The sequence below is a fragment of the Pygocentrus nattereri genome, chromosome 28 (assembly GCF_015220715.1).
Source record: "Pygocentrus nattereri isolate fPygNat1 chromosome 28, fPygNat1.pri, whole genome shotgun sequence".
NCBI lineage: Eukaryota > Metazoa > Chordata > Actinopteri > Characiformes > Serrasalmidae > Pygocentrus > Pygocentrus nattereri.
The window spans coordinates 10,375,890-10,396,663 of NC_051238.1; the positions used below are offsets into that span (position 1 = coordinate 10,375,890).

General features: G+C 43.3%; 2 protein-coding genes across 2 annotated transcripts; both read right to left on the reverse strand.

Annotated features, from left to right (window-relative positions):
• Positions 1 to 270: 270 nt before the first annotated feature.
• Positions 271 to 8,050, reverse strand: nras (NRAS proto-oncogene, GTPase). Its single transcript, XM_017716441.2, has 5 exons — positions 7,759 to 8,050; positions 4,280 to 4,409; positions 2,512 to 2,690; positions 2,045 to 2,201; positions 271 to 1,890 (listed from the first exon to the last, which is right to left on the reverse strand). The coding sequence occupies exons 2-5, from the start codon at positions 4,388 to 4,390 to the stop codon at positions 1,771 to 1,773; spliced, it is 567 nt and encodes a 188-aa protein (XP_017571930.1). The 5' UTR covers positions 4,391 to 4,409; positions 7,759 to 8,050; the 3' UTR covers positions 271 to 1,770.
• Positions 8,051 to 13,286: 5,236 nt separating this feature from the next.
• Positions 13,287 to 20,772, reverse strand: asb13b (ankyrin repeat and SOCS box containing 13b). The gene is made up of 6 exons (XM_017687426.2): positions 20,587 to 20,772; positions 17,982 to 18,181; positions 17,528 to 17,678; positions 17,026 to 17,160; positions 15,927 to 16,118; positions 13,287 to 15,769 (listed from the first exon to the last, which is right to left on the reverse strand). Exons 1-6 carry the CDS (start codon positions 20,627 to 20,629, stop codon positions 15,597 to 15,599), a joined length of 894 nt encoding a protein of 297 aa, XP_017542915.1. The 5' UTR covers positions 20,630 to 20,772; the 3' UTR covers positions 13,287 to 15,596.
• Between the last annotated feature and the right edge of the window lie 2 nt (positions 20,773 to 20,774).

Consider the following 20,774-nt stretch of genomic DNA (forward strand, 5'->3'; position numbering starts at 1 on the left):
CAGTCTATAAAACCTTACTCCATATCTCAGATCCACAGTGTTAACTTCTCACACTGGAAGGATGGACAGAAACAACTGTGGATTTTTTGTCTACTGATAAATTTGATACACTTTGCATTTGGAGGCTGGACAATCTTCTATTAAATTTTTCCTGATGCGGAAAAGCAAATATCTTGTACTTAAATAGCTGTTTTGACTGGAAATTAAGTCAATTAGGGGCAGTCTCTGACTTTTGCACATTAAAATAAACACAGGCACGCAATGTAACACTGCTATTTACAGTTAATTTACTAGTAAAAGAACTTTGCATGTTGGGAAATGATATGGTGTTACATATGAGGAAAAAAAAAAAAAAAAAACTAAAATCATTTTTCCATTCATTTTCAAAACTCCATAGTTGATTAGAGGAGAGTCCCTTAAAGCCTAAAAGATCAGGAAAAGACTTCCTGTTGTGGAAAAGAAGCAGGTTGGCTTTTGGCAAACATTCTTTTTTTTTTTGGGAAGGAAACAATTTTAGCACCAGGCAATAAAGATTGATGGCCTTGTCGACTTAGTTCTATTAATACAAAGCCATCACTGACACCATAAGCTATGAAAACAGGCACTGTTCAAAACAAGTACAGTTAAGAGAGCAGAGTTTACCAAAAACAAACAAACAAACAAATTTTTTTAAATTACAGAGGCAAATGTCTTTTGGGGGGGTGGGGTTGGGGGGCCTTCAAAAGGCAGTGGGCAGATTTTAGCACATACATACATCAATAGAGATTGCAGAATACCCTGCTAAGGGAGACACGGCCCAGAGAGCGTACGACTATATTATAACTAGTCCTCAACGTTTTAACAATCCAGAATCCCCAAACCATAAACTGGCAACATAAGAGACGTCATGTAGCGAGAAAAATAGGTTAAGATGACAAAAGGCACACAAATCTGATATTCAGATCAACCATAGATCCTATCTGTGAAACCATTTCCACAGCGTTTCCAATTCAAATGATCTCTCTTTTCCATTTGAAATACTAAGGCACACTATTCCAACAAAAAGTGAAGGTCTGAGCTCAGAGTAAAGCTTGATTTTTGATAGTTCCAGTGTCAGTAGCATTATCTGTGCTTTATGTGACAATGGACTCCACATAGAGGCATTTGTCAACAGCTTAAAGGAAACAGTCGCTCTATTTTCAGTGCCCAATCACTGCACCAAGTTCCCTGCATGCCATTAACGCCACAGACACGGCAACAAACGTGAATCAAACTTCAGTCTGAAGAAAGAGGTGAAACAACGTAAGAAGGTAAGAATCTGTCCGATGTCAAATGGGTCAGCTAACTTGAAAACAGACATATTACAGGCACTTTTGCCTTCACAGTATTCCTGAGTACTGAACCTATAGATTAAGATCAAGTCCAATCAAATTTTCAATAACAAGGGAGGATGTACAACCCCAGCACTTAATGACTAATGAGATAAATGCACATCTGTGAAAGTGATCAGGGGGGCCAAAAGTCCCTTAAATGGCCCCGCTTTTCCATCACAGCAGCCTGATACAGTCCACACACAGAGAGCAGACCAGGTTGGCATTTACCCCTTTTAGCCAGCAGGGGGCCACACAGCAAAAATACCACTACCAAGGCCTATTTCAGGCTATACAATTGAAAGCTGAAGCAAGATTGTAACCACTCCTGTAAGCTCTTCAGTCACAAGTGGTCGTGAAGTATTCAGCTGCTGGCCAATGAGCTTCTGTGGGAACTCTGGAGGGGTGGTACGCATCCTGATCACATGACCTCACAGGAGACGCCAAGGCAGCCCTGTTTCCTGTCCTCCCGGCTATTGAGCTTTTTCATGCGATAATGGCGGATCTCCCGAACGAGGGTGTAAAAGGCGTCCTCAACTCCCTGCAGGGAAACAGAAGGAGGAGGTGAGATCTGGACGAGCTTTGTCTCCACTCAGGTGGCTACAGCCACAGCAGGGATTAAAACTCTATTACTTTCTTCAAAGGCTGTGGGCAAAGCAAATGTGCAAATAACTGAATAAAGAAAAAACACTTACCTGTCTGGTCTTAGCTGAAGTTTCTACAAACTCTATGCCGTAGCTCCTGGCTAGTTCCTGAGCCTGTTTGGTGTCGACAGTTCTGGCCAAATCACATTTGTTTCCAACCAGTACCATGGGCACATCATCAGAGTCCTTCACCCGTTTGATCTGCTCACTGCAGACAAGTATATAAATATGTAAATAAATAGTGGAATCATTCCTATCTGGAATATTTTAAAAAGCTCTGCTGGTTTTACTAAAATCTTGCAAATTAGACAAGAGACATGGAAATACTGATTAGTGCCTTGCACATTATTTGGGGTTTGTAATATGGCAAAAATACAACATCAATACGTTGCAAGATACTTCACAATATCTCATCCAATGTTATATCTTACCCAGATGTTATAATCTAGCTGTTCCTTAAATGTATTTACATAAACTGTGCATATATTATACATATCAATTAATTAATTCTTGCCTACCGATACAAATGCACATCAGCAAAGGACTTGGTGTTGTTGATGGCAAACACACAAAGGAAGCCCTCGCCAGTCCTCATGTACTGGTCCCTCATAGCACTGTACTCCTCCTGTCCTGCTGTGTCCAGGATGTCCAGCAGACACGTCTCCCCGTCGATCACCACCTGCTTCCTGTAAGAGTCCTGAAAAAACATCAGGCATTAGGTCAGAATATCTGATGTCTTAGATAAAGCCTCAAATCAACCCAAGGGGAAAAAAATGAGACCAGGTTTTGCAAGAAAAAACCACCACCCCTGATAATCTCTGTAACTATCAGACTGCCTTTACATACAGTGGAGACCAAAAGTCTGAGACCACTAGTGTAAATGCCTCCATTTTGCATTCTTTTCTAATTTTGAAGTTTCTCTTTACAAAGTTTAATCAGCCCAAATTGAGTGAGAAGAAGAAACTCATTCTTGGTGAATTTCTTAGCGTTTTCATGAGAAATAGTCAATTTCTTCTTAACGTATCTGTCAAATTTTCCTTGTTTGCAAAATTCCAGTTTTCCTGTTGTACATTTCCACATTTTTGGACCCCAGTGTATATAAATGTATTCAGGGCTAACTGTTCAGTGGTTAGTTCTATTTGTTTAGTGCTTGAATGCTAAACGCTTTTACATGTACTTCATATATATATTTGCAGCCAACTATAAACAAACAGTCTGAAACACTCCACGGTTAATTCCCATATTAAGCAATAACTGTACTTGTATAGGTTTATCTATATCAGCAGTAAAATATGGATCTTACTACAAATTATATGATAGTAAATACTTATTAGATACAGTAAATATAAACTTTTTATGCCACTCTTTCAAGCTTAGTATGACTTATTTAAGACAAACAGTTTTTGCCAAAATTAGTTTAAGTGGAGCTGTATAAGTGTGAGAATATAAGAGTTTGACAGAGGTTAGAGTTGGTATCAGTATCTGGCAATACTTAAGGATCAGGTTTCAGAAGGGAAAGAGTGGCATTTCTGAAGGAACTTCTTAGCCTACCAAGACTGTTGGTTGAGAGCTGGTTAAACATCACATTCTTACAGGGAAACTGTAAGAACATTTTCAGACATTTTACTTTATGTACACACAGTCTATGACTGCACTTGTGCATTATCTGCAGTTGTTTCGTTGCATGCTCTGTCCAACATCTATTCAAGCATTTTATGATAAAACTTTTTTTTTTTTTAATTTCAAATCATGCAGGCCTGTTTTCATACACAAAGTATGCTATATCAATATGTGTGGATATACATATATTCCAATAGCTTCATCCATGCCCATCATATAATGGATCAGATAGCCAAGGTTAGGTTATATTAGTCATTTAAACGATTTTCACAAAGACAGTTACCCATGAAATGTCTCTGCACAAAAGACTATTATTGTGGGAAAATGAGAAACTCAGCACATTTGTGTTATAACTCCATTTTCTGAGTCTATGTTAACATTGCATCCATACACATGCATTAAGAAGGGCCTACCAATATAGCAGCTAAGTGGCTTCACTTCAATGTGTATACAGTGATGTCAGCAGTCTAGTCAGATGTTTGACACGTGTAGGTTTCGTTATGGACAACACCTTTTGTCATACAATCAATCAAATCAAATCAAATCAAATCAATCAATCAATCAATCAATAATGACGTCAGAACGTTCTGTTCAACACCGAGCGTGCAGCTCTCCAGGAGCAGGGTTTGTCAGCTTTGCTTTATAAAGTTACTTATTCTCCAGTACCTCTATGGTGGGATCGTATTCATCCACAAAGTGATTCTGAATGAGCTGTATGGTCAGCGCACTCTTCCCCACACCACCTGCTCCCACCACCACCAGCTTATACTCGGTCATCCCGCTGCTGCTGGCTCACCTTGAGAGAGAGAGGGAGAGTGAGAGAGTGTGAGACAGGTTAGACATCATTAATCTTCATGAAACTGACTTGGTGCAACACTTTCAGTATTGGAGCCTTCAGCTTAGGGTACTAAAGTATCAATATTTATGCACACACAATATTTAAAAGTGTTATGGTGCTTTTCACTTGGACACAGTTCTGCAGTGACTGCACCTCTAAAAAAGCTCAAGGCTGGCCATGGACATAACCTCATCCATCTATTTATGGAATGTCACCCTAAATGTCAAAGATGGTCTCAGGCTACGCCCAGTAAGAGAGATTATGTAAAGGAGATGGACTAGGGTTACCCCCGGCAGGTTTTAAAGGCCTGCTGCTTTCATATTCGAGTGTTTGAGCTGATGTCTAGAACATCTCTTACGCATAACGCTAAATAAAATTTCACCACTGAGCTTTGATATACAAGCACACTGCATCACCAATACAGTTTTAAGGGAATAACTCAGGGAAAAATCCTATTTAAAATCCAGTTTTCCACTTAAGAAATTGCCACAATTTTGCACTAACCCCAGATGTAGTCAATCAACCAAGACATATTGTGTGTCTAACATTTGCTTCTAGAGTTATGATGCTAATGCTGCTGACAAACACTAGAACTCAATAGTCACCTTAATATCTCAAACTGCTATGGGCAGCCATTTCAAACAACACTAGGGATAGTGGACACAAAACAGGACCAATCTCAGATCAGACGATAGTAAGGAACCTATTGAGCTCTAGTGTCTCCGTCGTTATGACAGCAATTGTTACAAATACTCCAGAGATGGTTTGTGAACATAGACCCTGTTATCTAAAGTGACCGCCTACAGTTCTGATCATTTGTAGTTCACAGTCATACTGGACAAGTCAAAAAACAAGACAAATACTGTGTCCAAAACCACATTGACAAGTCTATGAGACCTTAATGAGGACCTGAATGTGGTTTGAAACAAGTTTGTGATATTTTTATAAAATCATTTGGGCTACTTGGGTGACTATTGAGCAGTGGCGTTTCTTAGCTAGGCTAGAATGCTGTTCCAGTTCTGAAGTATCAAAATTGGCTCATAATACATCTTGGCTGGCAATTAGACATTTCTCTGAATTATTCCTTTAAAGTTCAACACAGCAGCACTGAATTAGATTTTTCGATGACATTAAAATCATCACAGTTACAAGGAATGTAATCAGCATCAGAAAGACAAACCTGATGAGTGAGGCAGAAATTTGTACTCAATCTATTTGTTAAATAAACACTACATGTACCTGACTTGGGCTTTTAATACACATTCTATAATATATACCGATTTTACTGTACACATTTTCATTGGGCTGGGCTTAAAAATGTTTAAAGAATGAAGAACAACGGTATCAGGAGAAGATCTGTCCATCAGTCTGTATGAAAGTGAAACCACAACTCTGAAACCACAACACTGCAGTTTCACTATCAAATTAAACTGAGCTTGGAGGACTGATGAGAACCAGCCATAGAAGAGCTAGGAACAGGCTGAGCAACAAACATTTAGGCGCTCACGACTGGGTTGACGAAGACGGCAGTGAGGTTTTTAATCATTACTGGCAGAAAAGTGGCACTCGTTTTTAATAAGTTACAGAGTGACCCAGCAGACAAACCTGTTACACTTAACACTACACAGATTTCTGTATGTGTTCAGAACACAACTGATCTCATAACTGTGCAGCAAAATGCTTCAAAAACGGCGCATTAAAGGGCACATTCAAGACAAACTGGATTTTTCCTCACTTTATTGAAATGAGTGTGATATTGCATTAAAAACACTGTTAAAGTTTATAAACGTATAATTAACACAGAGTCCATACAAGGAAACTAGACTGCAAAAAAGCCCTTTATGTTTTTTTTTTTTTTTTTGGGGGGGGGGGGGGGGGGGGGGGTTGTGATGACAGCAGTTTAGCTCCGCCCACTCATTAGAAGTCATAAGGAATTTTCTGCCTAGACTGCTTTTTGAATGAGACACAATACAGGGCCAAACAGTACAGAGACCACTTACATATATCGGTCTTAAAGGGGAATTACACCAATGTCTCAATTTCTGAAGAATCGAGTCCCTGATATGTAAACAGTCGTTCAGAGTTGTTTGATGCCAAATGGTTCACTGGAGAGAAACAGGGGGGGGGGGGGGTGTTTCAAGGAGCGGCTTGCCTTACAACGCCTTGCATGTACCCTTCCACCATGAATGGGTACCACTTCATGAAATAACTTTCTGTGAGGGAGCTTTTAGAGGCCTTAAACTCTTCAGAAGGCTGGTTCCCATCACCACCACTGTAAACAATTCTGACTAGGCAAGTTTCTCTAGAACTGAGCATTTCACATCAAACCACTCGGAATGACTGTTTGGCCATAAATAATAAAGTTGTTGTCCAATTTCGAAGAAATCAACTGTTGTGCAAAACTGAATTTTAGTTAAATTTTAATTACAGTTTTCAGAATTATTTCTTCTTGCTTTCAACCCAAAGATCATTAGTGAACCTTCAAAGCAACGAAAAATGTAAAATATGGGTCCTCTGACATCAAAAAGCCCACACTGAGCAGGTGGACTTTGAATCTGAGTAGGAGTTTCATCCCTTGAGGTTAAATATTTGAGATCCATCTTGTACCAAGCCTGCTCCCCTATTCACACCTGTTCAGAGAATGCACGTATACCGACACACCTCTGCTGGAGCAGTCGGTAAGCGACCAAGACGAATAAAAACCTACATAACCCTGCAGAAACCATAACAACGGCTTCCAAATCTAAGCCAGTTTAGCTCCTTTGCTACTTTCCTAGCATTAGCTAACGACCTGAAGTAGCATTAGCTTGCTAACTGTTATATGTTGCCCAAAATTAGTTGGTTTAAATTACCACTCATTTGTAAACCATTCCCTGAGGAATAAGTGATCTAACAGGCAGCGTTCAGCTCAACCCCAGAGGAAAAAAAACAAACTAACGAGCTCATTAACACGCCATTCACCACGAACTTAGCGTTAGCTCACTCGTTGGGTGAGGGCTGCATTCCAATTGGCTCTCAGGTGGACACGTAGTGCACTATCCGCGTGTGGAAGTCCCTACTCCGTGCTCTACCTAGCTAGTGCACTGCATAGGGAGCGGGGAGTAATTTGAGACTCGGCCAAAGACTAGCTAGTTAAAAAACGAGTTAGCAGCCATCAACTAGAACGGGCGAAGGGCTTTTTAAAAAACAAACTGAAGCACAAATGAGTAATTAGAAATCTTCCTAGAGGGTTTTCAGCGGGATAGCAGCATTAGCTTTACCGCAGTGTCATGGAGGTGTCGGCGAAGTGCGGAGGGGAAACACTCACCGCTTCAGTCCGTCGTCCTCTCCTCTCCGACTCCCGGCTGGTCTGCTACTTTAGCAATGCTAGCGACGCTACCTCGGCTAATTTCTGTTTGTATTAAGAGCCATTCTGCGCTAATTAACAGCACTCGTTACCCTTTAATGGGGTAATACCACAGATAACTGTCACGTGTATACGTTAGAAACCGATGCTGAAGGCAAGACGTTTAGAATAAGCGAAATTGGTGTGTTCGGGCTTCGCCGGGAGCCGCCAGTTCAGGGCTGCGCTTCCTATTAGATAATTCAGCTGCTCTCTGCTTCTTTTTCGGGGCTTTATGGCAGACGGACTGCCACCCGTCACATTGCTGCCACCTACAGTGCGGAGATCTGTAAAATGGGACTCGAGACCCCGTCCTCGTCACTGTACTGAAGTTTAAAAGGGGGCTTCCACGGGCATTTCAAAATTTCAGCGTTATTAAATGTTCTTAATCTGATCAGTCTTTTGATGTGAAATACTCCCTTTTAGAGGAACTTACAGAGGCAGGATTACAGTGGTAGTGATAGGAACCAGACTTCCAAAGTGTTTAGTACCTCTGAAAGTTCTATCACATAACATTAGTACATGAAATGGTTCTCCACGCTGTTCTTGAGCTAATCTGAAGGCCACATGAAGTTTGGAGGTCTGTAGGGATTGACTGTAGAAAGTTAGTGACCTCTGTGCACTATGAGCCTCAGCATCCGCCGATCCCGCTCTGTCATTTTACGTGGCCTATGACTTTGTGGCTGAGTTGTCGTTCCCAATTGCTTCCACTTTGTTGTAGTACCACTGACAGTTGACTGTGGAAAATTAATTAGGGACAAAATTTCACAACTGATTTGTGTTGCAAACATTGCAATCCCTGCTTCCAATCACCACCAATGTATAGACAAATATTTGAGTTTGTAAGTTTCTCTACAGTGAAGCATTTCACATCAAACTACTCTGAATAACTTTGTTTACATCTCATTGACTGAATCACATAGAAATTCAAAGTAATTGGTGAAATTCCCCTTTAAGCCTTAAGGCAGAACATGTAGATTATATTACCAAGTGCATGCTGCTAATTGCAGTAAACAAAACTATAATAGGTTTATAAACATATGAAAATATGGAGCCTCCCTGGGTAAGCCTGGTCCTAGACTATACAGCATTCTGAATGGAGATCATCCACTGAAAGGAAAACGTAGTTCAGGATTAAGCTTAATAACTATCTAGGAAACCGACCCTTAAGGTTTATGGTCAATTTAAAAGCCGGTGTTCTGCCGTATCAGGTCCTCGACACAAATCACACAGTTCATCCACATGTTTGCTAAGTAGATATAAATAGTTTAGCCTGGCATGACCCATATGCAGCCTGGTAAGCAGTGTCTGCTCCTTCTGCTTCATGGACACCTTAAAATCCTATAAAATCCTCACTTTTTTAAATATATATTTTTTTGATACATTATGCACACATTGTTACAGTTTACCGTTCACCCTCCAGCCCTTATAGTCCATATATGGAAAGTAAGCTTCACAAACAGTTCATTTTGAATCCACTATGGTTGTGACATCACAGCAATGGACATCTTCATAGATGACCATATCATACCATTTTTGTGATGTCAGGATGACCAGAATTTCCATGTTTCCGCCTACACCACCTACAGCAGTTTAGTCCCACCCATTCATGCTGAAGTTCTAAGGAGGGCTTCAGCCTGGATGGCTTTTTAAATAAGACAAATCAGAGCAGCCAATCAGAACAGAAGTCCATCCATCCATCCATCATCTTCCGCTTCTCCGGGGTTCGGGTCGCGGGGGCAGCATCCTGAGCAATGAAGCCCAGACCTCCCTTTCCCCAGCCACTTCCACTAGCTCCCTGGGAGGGATTCCGAGGCGCTCCCAGGCCAGCTGGACGATATAGTCACGCCAGCGTGTCCTGGGTCTTCCCCGGGGTCTCCTCCCCGGTGGACTTGCCTGTGACACCTCCCAAAGGAGGCGTCCAGGAGGCATCCTAACAAGATGCCCGAACCACCTCAACTGGCTCCTCTCGACGTGAAGAAGCAGCGGCTCTACTCCGAGTCCCTCCCGGATGACCGAACTTCTCACCCTATCTCTAAGGGAGAGTCCAGACACCCTGCGGAGGAAACTCATTTCGGCCGCTTGTATTCGCAATCTCGTTCTTTCGGTCATTACCCAAAGCGCATGACCATAGGTGAGGGTGGGAACGTAGATCGACCAGTAAATCGAGAGCCTTGCCTTATGGCTCAGCTCTTTCTTTACCACAACAGACCGGTAAAGAGCTCGCATCACTGCTGACCCAGCACCAATCTCGCACTCCCTTGTACCATCACTCGTGAACAAGACCCCGAGATACTTAAACTCCTCCACTTGAGGCAAGAGCTCATCCCCGACCCAGAGAGGGCTCTCCACCCTTTCCCGCGTGAGAACCATGGCCTCGGATTTGGAGGTACTGATCCTCATCCCGGCCGCTTCACACTTGGCTGCAAACCGATCCAGTGAAAGCTGAAGTTCACGGCCTGATGTCCCCAATAGGACCACATCATCTGCAAACAGCAGAAATGTGACCCTGAGGTCACCAAACCGGACACCCTCCATCCCCTGACTGCGCCTAGAAATTCTATCCATAAAAATTATGAATAGAATCGGTGACAAAGGGCAGCCCTGACGGAGTCCAACTCTCACTGGGAAAAAGTCTGACTTACTGCCGGCCATGCAAACCAAACTCCTGCTTTGTTTGTACAGGGCCTGAATGGCTCGTAGCAAAGAGCCATGTACCCCGTACTCCCGAAGCACCTCCCACAGAATACCCCGGGGAACACAGTCGAATGCCTTCTCCAAATCCACAAAGCACATGTGGACTGGTTGGGCAAACTCCCATGAACCCTCCAGAATCCTGGAGAGGGTAAAGAGTTGGTCCAGTGTTCCACGACCAGGGCGGAACCCGCACTGCTCCTCCTGAATCCGAGGTTCGACTATAAGCCGGACTCTCTTCTCCAGTACCCTTGCATAGACCTTACCAGGGAGGCTGAGGAGTGTGATTCCCCTGTAGTTGGAACACACCCTCCGGTCCCCCTTTTTAAAAAGAGGCACCACCACCCCAGTCTGCCAATCCAGTGGCACCACCCCCGATGTCCACGCAATGTTGAAAAGGCGTGTCAGCCAAGACAGCCCCACAACATCCAGAGCCTTGAGGAACTCGGGACGGATCTCATCCACCCCTGCAGCCCTGCCGCCAAGGAGCTTTTTAACTACCTTAGCGACTTCGGCCTCAGTAATGGACAAGCCTATTCCCGTGTCCCCAGACTCTGCCTCCTCACTGGAGAACGTGTTGGTGGGATTGAGAAGGTCCTCAAAGTATTCCTTCCACCGCCCAATGACGTCTTCAGTCGAAGTCAGCAGCACACCATCTCCACTATATACAGTGCTAGTGGCACACTGCTTTCCCCTTCTGAGTCGCCTGACGGTTTGCCAGAATCTTTTCGGAGCCGACTTAAAGTCACTTTCCAAGGCCTCACCGAACTCTTCCCACACCCGGGTTTTTGCCTTGGCAACGACTGAAGCCGCAGATCGCTTGGCCTGTCGATACCTGCCAGCTGCCTCTGGTGTCCTACAGGCCAACCATGTCCGGTAGGACTCCTTCTTCAGCTTGACGGCATCTCTCACCTGGGGTGTCCACCACCGGGTTCGAGGATTACCGCCCCGACAGACACCAACTACCTTGCGACCACAGCTACAGTCAGCCGCTTCAACAATGGAGGAGCGGAACATAGCCCATTCTGAGTCAATGTCCCCCACCTCCCCCGATATCTGGTTGAAGTTCTGACGGAGGTGTGAGTTGAAGATCAATCTGACAGGTTCTTCTGCCAGACGTTCCCAGCAAACCCTCAATATACGTTTGGGTTTGCCTGGTCTGACTGGCATCTTCCCCCACCACCTGATCCAACTCACCACCAGGTGGTGATCAGTTGACAGCTCAGCTCCTCTCTTTACCCGAGTGTCCAGTACACATGGCCGCAAGTCCGCTGACACAACAACAAAGTCAATCATTGAACTGCGGCCTAGGGTGTCCTGGTGCCATGTGCACTTATGGACATCCTTGTGTTCAAACATGGTGTTCGTTATGGACAAACTGTGGTTTGCACAGAAGTCCAAAAACTGAACACCACTCGGGTTCAGATCAGAGAGGCCATTCCTCCCAATCACACCCCTCCAGGTCTTACTGTCATTGCCCACGTGAGCGTTAAAGTCCCCCAGTAGGACAATCGAGTCTCCAGGAGGAGCACTTTCAAGCACCCCTTCCAAGGACTCTATGAAGGCTGGGTATTCTGAACTGCTGTTCGGTGCATAAGCACAGACAACAGTCAGGACCCGAAGGCGTAGGGAAGCTACCCTCTCGTCCACCGGGGAAAACCCCAACATACAGGCGCCGAGTCGAGGGGCTATGGGAAAGCCCACACCTGCCCGCCGCCTCTCACCATGGGCAACTCCAGAAAAGAAAAAAGTCCAGCCCCTCTCAAGGAGATTGGACCCAGAGCCCAAGCTGTGTGTTGAGGTGAGCCCCACTATATCTAGCCGGTATCTCTCAACCTCGCGCACCAACTCAGGCTCCTTCCCCGCCAGTGAGGTAACGTTCCAAGTTCCAAAAGCCAGTTTCAGCAACCGAGGATCAGAACACCAAGGCCCACGCCTTCGGACACTGCCCGATCCACAATGCACCGCACCCCTACTACTGCCCCTCCCATCGGTGGTGGGTTGATGGGAGGGGGGACTCACGTAGCTCCTTCGGGCTGGGCCCGGCCGGGCACCATGAGTGAATGCCCGGCCACCAGACGCTCACTGGCGAGCCCCTCCCCCAGGCCTGGCTCCAGGGTGGGGCCCCGGTAACCCTGATCCGGGCAGGGTACACAAGTCCTGCTTTGTTGTCCTCATAGGGGTGGTTATGGATCACACTTTGTCTGGCCTATCACCTAGGACCAGTTTGCCATGGGAGACCCTACCAGGCGCTTTTGCTCCAGACAACATAGCTCCTAGGGTCCTTCAAGCACACAAACCTCTCCACCACGATAAGGTGGTGATCCATGGAGAGGCAGAACAGAAGTAATTAGCATATATCAGTAATAAAGGCACAGCAGTGAAAACAGTCTGTTTACTTCCAAAGGATAAAGGGAGGTTAGAAAGTGGTCATAAAACAATGAATTATGGCTGTTTTTGGTGCATAAATCTATAGAAATATGGAATAAAATGCAACAAAAATGCAGGGTATGGGCCCTTTAAGGTTGTTCTTAGCTGGGTTAAGTCCTAAAACTTTTTTTACTTGATGAAAAAGCATCTGCCCTATGTAATGCACAGTAACATGTTTTCAAGGCCTGTGATCAGTTTGCATAGAGAAGTGAATGTTAAGCAAGTAACAAATGGTTTGTGAGCTCATTAAAATATCCAGTGACCCTTTTACTATGTGAAAGGCAACGTCAACAAGGTACATTCGTTTGTTAAGTCAGAAACAACACTGGTGTTGAAACATCTGATTTAATACAATTAAATTCCCTCCTTTGTTCAAAGCCTTCATTATTTTGGCAGTAACCACTTACAGAACACGACTGAAACGTGCATAAAATGCAGCAAACACCCTTCCAGATGCACTACCATTTAAACAATGGCCAATGTGTCATACATGGCACATGACGACATTAACTGCACATTAACAGTAATACTTTCCAAGGAAAATCATATCATCTAATAAATTATAACCTTTTCACCAAGTGGACACAGTATATACAAAATACACAGATGATATTTAGACTGTATACATACAATTTACATTCACTTTATACAAATGCTGAATTTAAATAAAATTAATCTGTATGCAGGTTGATTAGTACAAACATATATACAACTTTGCAAGACTTAAGTGTAAATGACAACTACTTTATACTCTGCCATCCAATTCCAGTAATCCCACAGCTTGGTTGTACAAACCAGCTGGCTTTAAGGAACAAGATGTCACAAGCTTTAATACCAACCACTAAAGGATCTTAGTGATGAATCGTGTCTTAAGAACATGTCAGTGTTAGCAGCTGCATGATTTATGTTTTGCAAAACAAAATGCACCTAAATTACTTGTAGATATAATACAGTTATTGTATCTACTATTATTGGTATTATTGTAATCAGTTACCCAGCCAGATACATACAGTTAAATCATCAACTAAGTTATTGTCACTTTTTCACTGTCTAACACAACAAACTGAATTAAACAGTTCAAAATACAGACTTTCAGCTTCAAGTGTATTTACATCCATACTTGGTAAGCAGTGTAGGAATTACAACTATTTTTATACTTCTACCCCTCATTATTAGGAGCTCAAAGGTAAATGGACAAACTAACAGTCAGAAATTAAGTCTTTTTTAATACTTGGTCGCAAATGCTTTGCAGTCAATGTCTGCCTCAAGTCTGGAACCCAGACACTGGCTTTCTTCTCTAGTGATACTCTGCCAGGCCTCTACTGCAGCTGTCTTCAGTTCCTGCTTGTTCTTGGGTGTTTCACCTTCAGTAAGTGAAATCATGCTCGAATAGACTGAGGTCTTGGCCATTCCACTTCTTTGCCTTAAAACCGTCTTGGGTTGCTTTCACAGTATGCTCCAGGTCATCGTGCATCTGCACCACAAAGTGCTGTCCAATAGGGTTTGAAGCATTTGGATAAATCTGAGCAGACAGATAATATACCCCTATGCACATAAGAATTCATCCTGTTGCTTTGTCAGCACTCACATCAACAAATATAAAAGGAACCAGTTCTACTGGCATCCAAACATACCCACGCTCTAACACTACCTCCACCATGCTTTGCAGAGGGGTGGTGTGCTTCGGATCATGAGCCGTTCCTTCTCTTCTCCTTACTACATTTATGGCATTTGATAGACTCTCTTACCCAGAGCGACTTAGAATTTGATCATTTTACACAATTTTAGCTCAAGGTGGTGTTAGGAGTCTTGCCCAAGGACTCTTATTGGTGTAGTGTAGGGTGCTTAACCTGGTGGGGGATTGAAGCCCAGTCTACAGGAGGCAGAGGTTTTACCCACTACACTATGCCAACCACTCTCTTCATTATTCTGGTATGTAGTTACATATCTACTATGTAACATGTTGTAGAAATGTACAGCTTTTTTTTTTCTTGTCTTCCTGCTTCTGGTTTACATCTTGTGGTAAACTCCCTTTAATTAATCAGATGAAGTCTTTCCCTTGATTACTGACCTTGACACAGTTACGCCTAACTCTTGTAGGGTTTTCTTATTCTGTCCAAATGCTGTGAAGGGTTTTTCTTCACCACAGAAAAAATTCTGTCATCCACCACAGTTGTTGTCCATGGACTTCAAGGCCGTTTGATGTTTCTGATCTGGCCAGTGCTTTCTTTCCTTTTAATAATGTACCAAATAGTTGTTTTGCCCACCCTAATGTTTTTGTTATCTCTCTGATGGGTTTGAATTTTTCAGCCTAATTATGGCTTGTTTTGCTTTTCTGGAAGTGAAGCTCTTTGGACGTAATATTGAGACTTTACACCAACCAATTAAAAATGCAAATGACACATTTGAAATCAACTCTATATTATTGTCTGCTTACTTGTATGTCAAATAATGAGGGAATAACACACATTAAAAGGCATCATTTTGATTTATATCTGAGCATTAATTGAACTTCTGCAGCAGTGCTTCACAAACTGCAGCATTAATGAGAGGTAAGAGGCATTGTGTATTATGTATGTGTAAGTTTCCCTTATTTTCCCAGCACATTCAGTCCATCAGCCAGCCTGAATTGGTCACTGTCAGGGCCCACATTGTAAGCTGGTCAGTAGCTCCAGTGTTGGCGCAGGCCTGTACGTGAGGTAGCAGATCATGCGGTTGGGCAGCCCCAGCTGAGGCAGCACTTCCAGTGCTCTTTTCCCCAGTGCTTTCCTGAGAGCAATCCTGCTTAAGTGCTGAAGACTAAGGGGTTCAGCTACACAGAAACAAAAACAGACGTTTTTTTTTTTTGTCCTTTTTAAATCAACTTAAAATGTTCATTTTAGATAAAAACAACAACAACAACAACAACAACAACAACAACAACAACTCAGAGTAGAGCTGCCCGTCATCATAAAATGAGAGAAACTTACTTTCGTAGAAGTCCAGGCAGAGTGCTGCTGGTGATCCAGCGTTGGTGTAATGGATGGGCTTCTTGCCAAGGTTGTCTCTGGCAAACACATTACCCCCAAATTCAACCAACAGCTCAATCATCTCCAGATTGTTTGCTTTAGCAGCATGGTGGAGGGCTGTCTCATGAAGCTTTGCAGCATTTACATTTGCACCTTTGGAAAAAATAAAGCAATTACTGAAACAAATTAAAAAAAAAAAAAAAGCAATGCATTTGAATACTCGATTGATACAATTTTAGATGGAGAGCATATCATGGATACTAATCTGCGAGTCACAGATTAGAAGGAGCAGGCCCATGAACAGACTTTTTTGGGAAAAGGGCAACATGAGCATTAATTAAATTTAATAAACAGCATATTACAGACAGTCTTATCAAGAGAGACAATGTTTTAGTGTGCATGTTTCAGAAGAAAGCATTTTCCCAAAGCCACCAAAAATACTAGCATTATTGAACAATAATGTTATTCACTGTAATCCACTATCCTATCTAATTTATCACAAATGGGTGGGTGATAACTGTTTAGAAGTTCGGCAGAACCTGGCATAAGCCCTTTAATTTACGATAGCAAAACTTGATTCTGCAACTTATTAGTGAACTACTTAATTATAACGTGGACGTTGTGGATCACAGTAACCCCATTAATCCATCCATCCATCCATTTTCTAAGCCGCTTCTCCGTCAGGGTCGCGGGGGGGTGCTGGAGCTTATCCCAGCAGTCTTCGGGCGGAAGGCAGGATACACCCTGGATGGGTCGCCAGTCCATCGCAGGGCAGACAGACAGACACAGACAGTCACTCACACACTCACACCTAGGGGCAATTTAGCACGTCCAATTGGCCTGACTGCATGTCTTTGGACTGTGGGAGGAAACCGGAGAACCCGGAGGAAACCCACGCAGACACGGGGAGAACATGCAAACACCCCATTAATCAATTTGACATTTTCTTAAACAAAAATTTCAGGGGGTTATTGGAGGGAAGCCCCCAGGCGTCTATATAAGCATGTGCCTGACACAAAAGAAATATCTTATTTCAAATTAAATGGCCAAACAATCCTACCTGCATTCAGAAGAACTTTGGCACAGTCTAGATGCTGCCTGGCACAAGCCACATGAAGAGGGGTCCCAAAGTGACAATCGTGGGCCTCCATGAAAGCCCCCTCAGTTATCATGAGCTGCACACACTCTGAATTACCTGATATACAAACACAGTTGGACATTACATTAATCTGTGCACCATATACACATAGTCAGTTGTGGTCAAATCGAACAAGTTCAAGGAAGTACTAAACCCAGTAATATTCCCATGGTTCTAAATACAAACAGTTGATGCAAAATATCATAAACAGCTGAGCTCTTATTTCACATGGAGAACTGGATTAGCTAGGTTACATAGGTGCAGATCTGGCATTAGTGGGCCATTTTATAGATGCAGCATAGATATCTTGCTCTGTATGCTCTTTAGTGTTTCACTGCCCCCTGTGGTTCTGGCACTGGCCTGGTTGAGTGTTTTGATTGGAAGTAAACAGAAGTGCAGAGACTGAAGGAAGAATATTCCCTACCCCCCATGCAGGCCTCATGCAGAGGGGAGAAGGTGAAGAGTGGAGGGTTTACCACGGCTCCATACTCCAGCAGCAGCTTCACACACCCAGTGCTACCAGCTGCACAAGCATCACACAGTGGTGTGCTCCCATCTATGTTACGGGCATCCACCTGTTATGTGACCACATGGGTTAATGAGTCAACAGGTCAGGTCAGTTGTCTGTCAAGAACAGTAGGTGAGCCATCATTATTTTTTCCATGTATTTAATTCCGTTCCCTAATGTCTTGTATCGTTTATGTGGCTTTAAACATGAAATATAGTATATTTTTGTAGTATAATCATGTTTTTCCATGATATGAGTTTTAAATGTAGGAAACAAGAGACAAGCCAGTGAATATGAACCTGCAGTTACGTTATTTGCTGAACTCCATACTACTGTACTAATTCACACATGAAGAATGTAAAAATCTTACATGAGCTCCAGCTTCCAATAGCAGCTTTACACACTGTGTTTGGCCCTGTATACAAGCCTCATGGAGTGGGGTAATGGAGTCCACGGCTACAATATTGACCATCGCTCCATTTGCAATCAGCTGCTGAAGCTGTGCCACTCTTCCACGAGCTGCTGCTTCATGCACTGCTGATCGGTCTGTCCAAAACCCCAGGCCATGTGCTACAGACAGAAGAGCAGAGAATTTGATGTATAGTTACACTACAAAGTATATGTAAACTATATGATCAAAAGCATCCAGACAGCCCTTCTAATTAGCGAATTCAGTTTATTAATTAGTTAATCCACATAAATCTTGTATAAGTTCTATACAAAAGCTTTACCAATACAATGGGATGCTCAGGGCAGCCACACATGAGCCTACGGTCACTATACCCAATGCAAGGTACTGGCTACAGGTGTATAAAGACCTAACTAATCTTCCAACATCAACACCTAACCTCACTAATGCTGTTGTGGCTGAATTCAATCAAATCCTCACAGCAATGTTTCAGTGTACTGGTGTACAGAGTTGCTGTGGCAAACCCCCTACTAATACCCTTAGTTCAGAAGAAAAGCTAAATGATGACCACAAGCCTTTGGACACATTTGGGCTACGTAACATCACTGTTGAGACATTCTGGACCATTTGCTACCATGTAATCACTTTAACATATCAGAAAGCAAAGTGTTGACAGTAGATGCTATGCTTCGTACTAGTGGCTTAGTTTTCTCTGTTTATATTTATAGCATCGAGGGTTACTTTTTTAGTTATTTTTTAAGATGTATTAGTTTATATTTTCCAAAAAGGACATTTTCCTCATATCCTCAACTGCTGTAGGTTGAATGGGTGGTTATATACGAACGTGTTCATAGTTGTGTTATCATAACCACAGTGAAATCAAAACAGCCTATTTTTGCATCTTAGTTTCATGTTTGGATTATGAGTGATACATTTTGAAACATCAACAATACTAACATAATAACATCAAACTCAGTAGTTTAAGACCACAAAGAAAATGCATGCAGCTACCACTGCATACAGGTCGTCAGGATTAGTTTAACTGTATTTTTGGAATCGCAACAGGCATTGTGTCGTTGGCGTCTCCTAGATTTTTGTTCTGGGTGGTAAGTTAGATCCTACGGAGCCCCACTGGTGACATCCTGTAAAAATAAAAATAACGCCTTAATAACACATGGGAACGAGATCCTAATAAGTGGCCACGACTTAATTATCTCGTTCCCACGCCATACTAAGTCGTGGCCATGCTTTATTTTTTTATTTATACAGGATGTCACCAGCAGGGCTCCATAAGATCCTTGGTTCTCTAACCAGCACATTTTGTATGACCGTGAAGGTGCTCAGACTTCAGCAGCTGGTCAAAAGCCGAATAAAGGGGGCAGTCGTGGGCTGGAGATTAGGGAACTGGCCCTGTGACTGGAAGGTTGCCAGTTCGATCCCCAGCACCGACAGTCCATGACTGAGGTGTCCTTGAGCAAGACACCTAACCCCCAAATGCTCCCCACCGCTCCGGGCAAGTGTGCTCACTGCCCCCTAGTGTGTGTATTCACTAGTGTGTATGTGGTGTTTCACTTCACGGATGGGTTAAATGTGGAGGTGGAATTTCCCCGGTTGTGGGATTTAAAAAGTATCACTTAACCTAAAGCACAGTACCACAACACCAGGCCTAAACCCTGACGCGACAGATATTTTTGATAAGGCGTGGCTACAATTTGCTATATTGAGACCACACATGAATAAGGCCACGAAATATGAAAAACAAATATGAATTTGAGGCCACGTCGTATTAAAAGCAGTCACCATGTCAACCTGGGGGCTCCGTGTCTTCTAGCTATAATCTTTTGTAAGACTGCAACGTTTCTAGGAAGATGCAGTGGATGTGTTTCAAAGGTAGCTGCTAACGTTAAGCTACATTGTTGTTGTTGAACATCAGCCCACGCTCACACGAGAAAAGACCAAATTGTCGTGATTTTCTCTTGAATACTCTTTAGCCCTTGTCGTTCTTGATGCAGTGGACATCACACTTTTGATTCAGTGTCCGTGTCTTTGTCGACTAACTTGGTGAAACACGTTTTCTGTGAAACGGTTAGCCGGCGCTGCACTGGAACAGCACCGCGCTTCGCAGGCTTCCTCTCCTTCCCTTCCCGTTGCTAAGGAGACGGCTAACATTAGCATTAGCGTCAGTGCGCTAAATACACAGCAATGAGCCACGACTGCACCGCACACTTCCAGAAAAAGATAAGCTGACCAGCACTAAACACCAAACTATGTTGACTAAAGCACGACAATGCAACATTTATTCATATCAAAGGCCGAAATTAAACATGCTTAACCCCTTATCATGCGCCAAACGTGGCAGCGAGCAAACTAGCTAACGCGCGCTTTAATCTCCCTGTGTGTAGTCAACCAGGCTTAAGTCGGCTCCTATTCGCTAGCCGCTTGTTCGAATTTTCCCGTTCCACCTTAAATACTGCAGCAGGTACCTACTACTGCTGCACCTTTTAAGGTGGGGCGGGGAAATAAGAATAAGAAGCTGACCTCCGCTCCGTGTTTGTACGAGCCTTACCAATGTCACTAAAAAGCGATGGCCGTGTGCGTGTTATCTCCATGTCATCTTTCCCTTTTCACCGAGGACGTCGTCCAGCACAATCCGGCTCTAAGCAGCACATCGCTGTGTGTTAGCCATGGCTGGCTAGCTAACCTAGCTTCCCTTGTTTACAGCCTTACACCTTTAGCAGCTTCTTTCACAGGCTT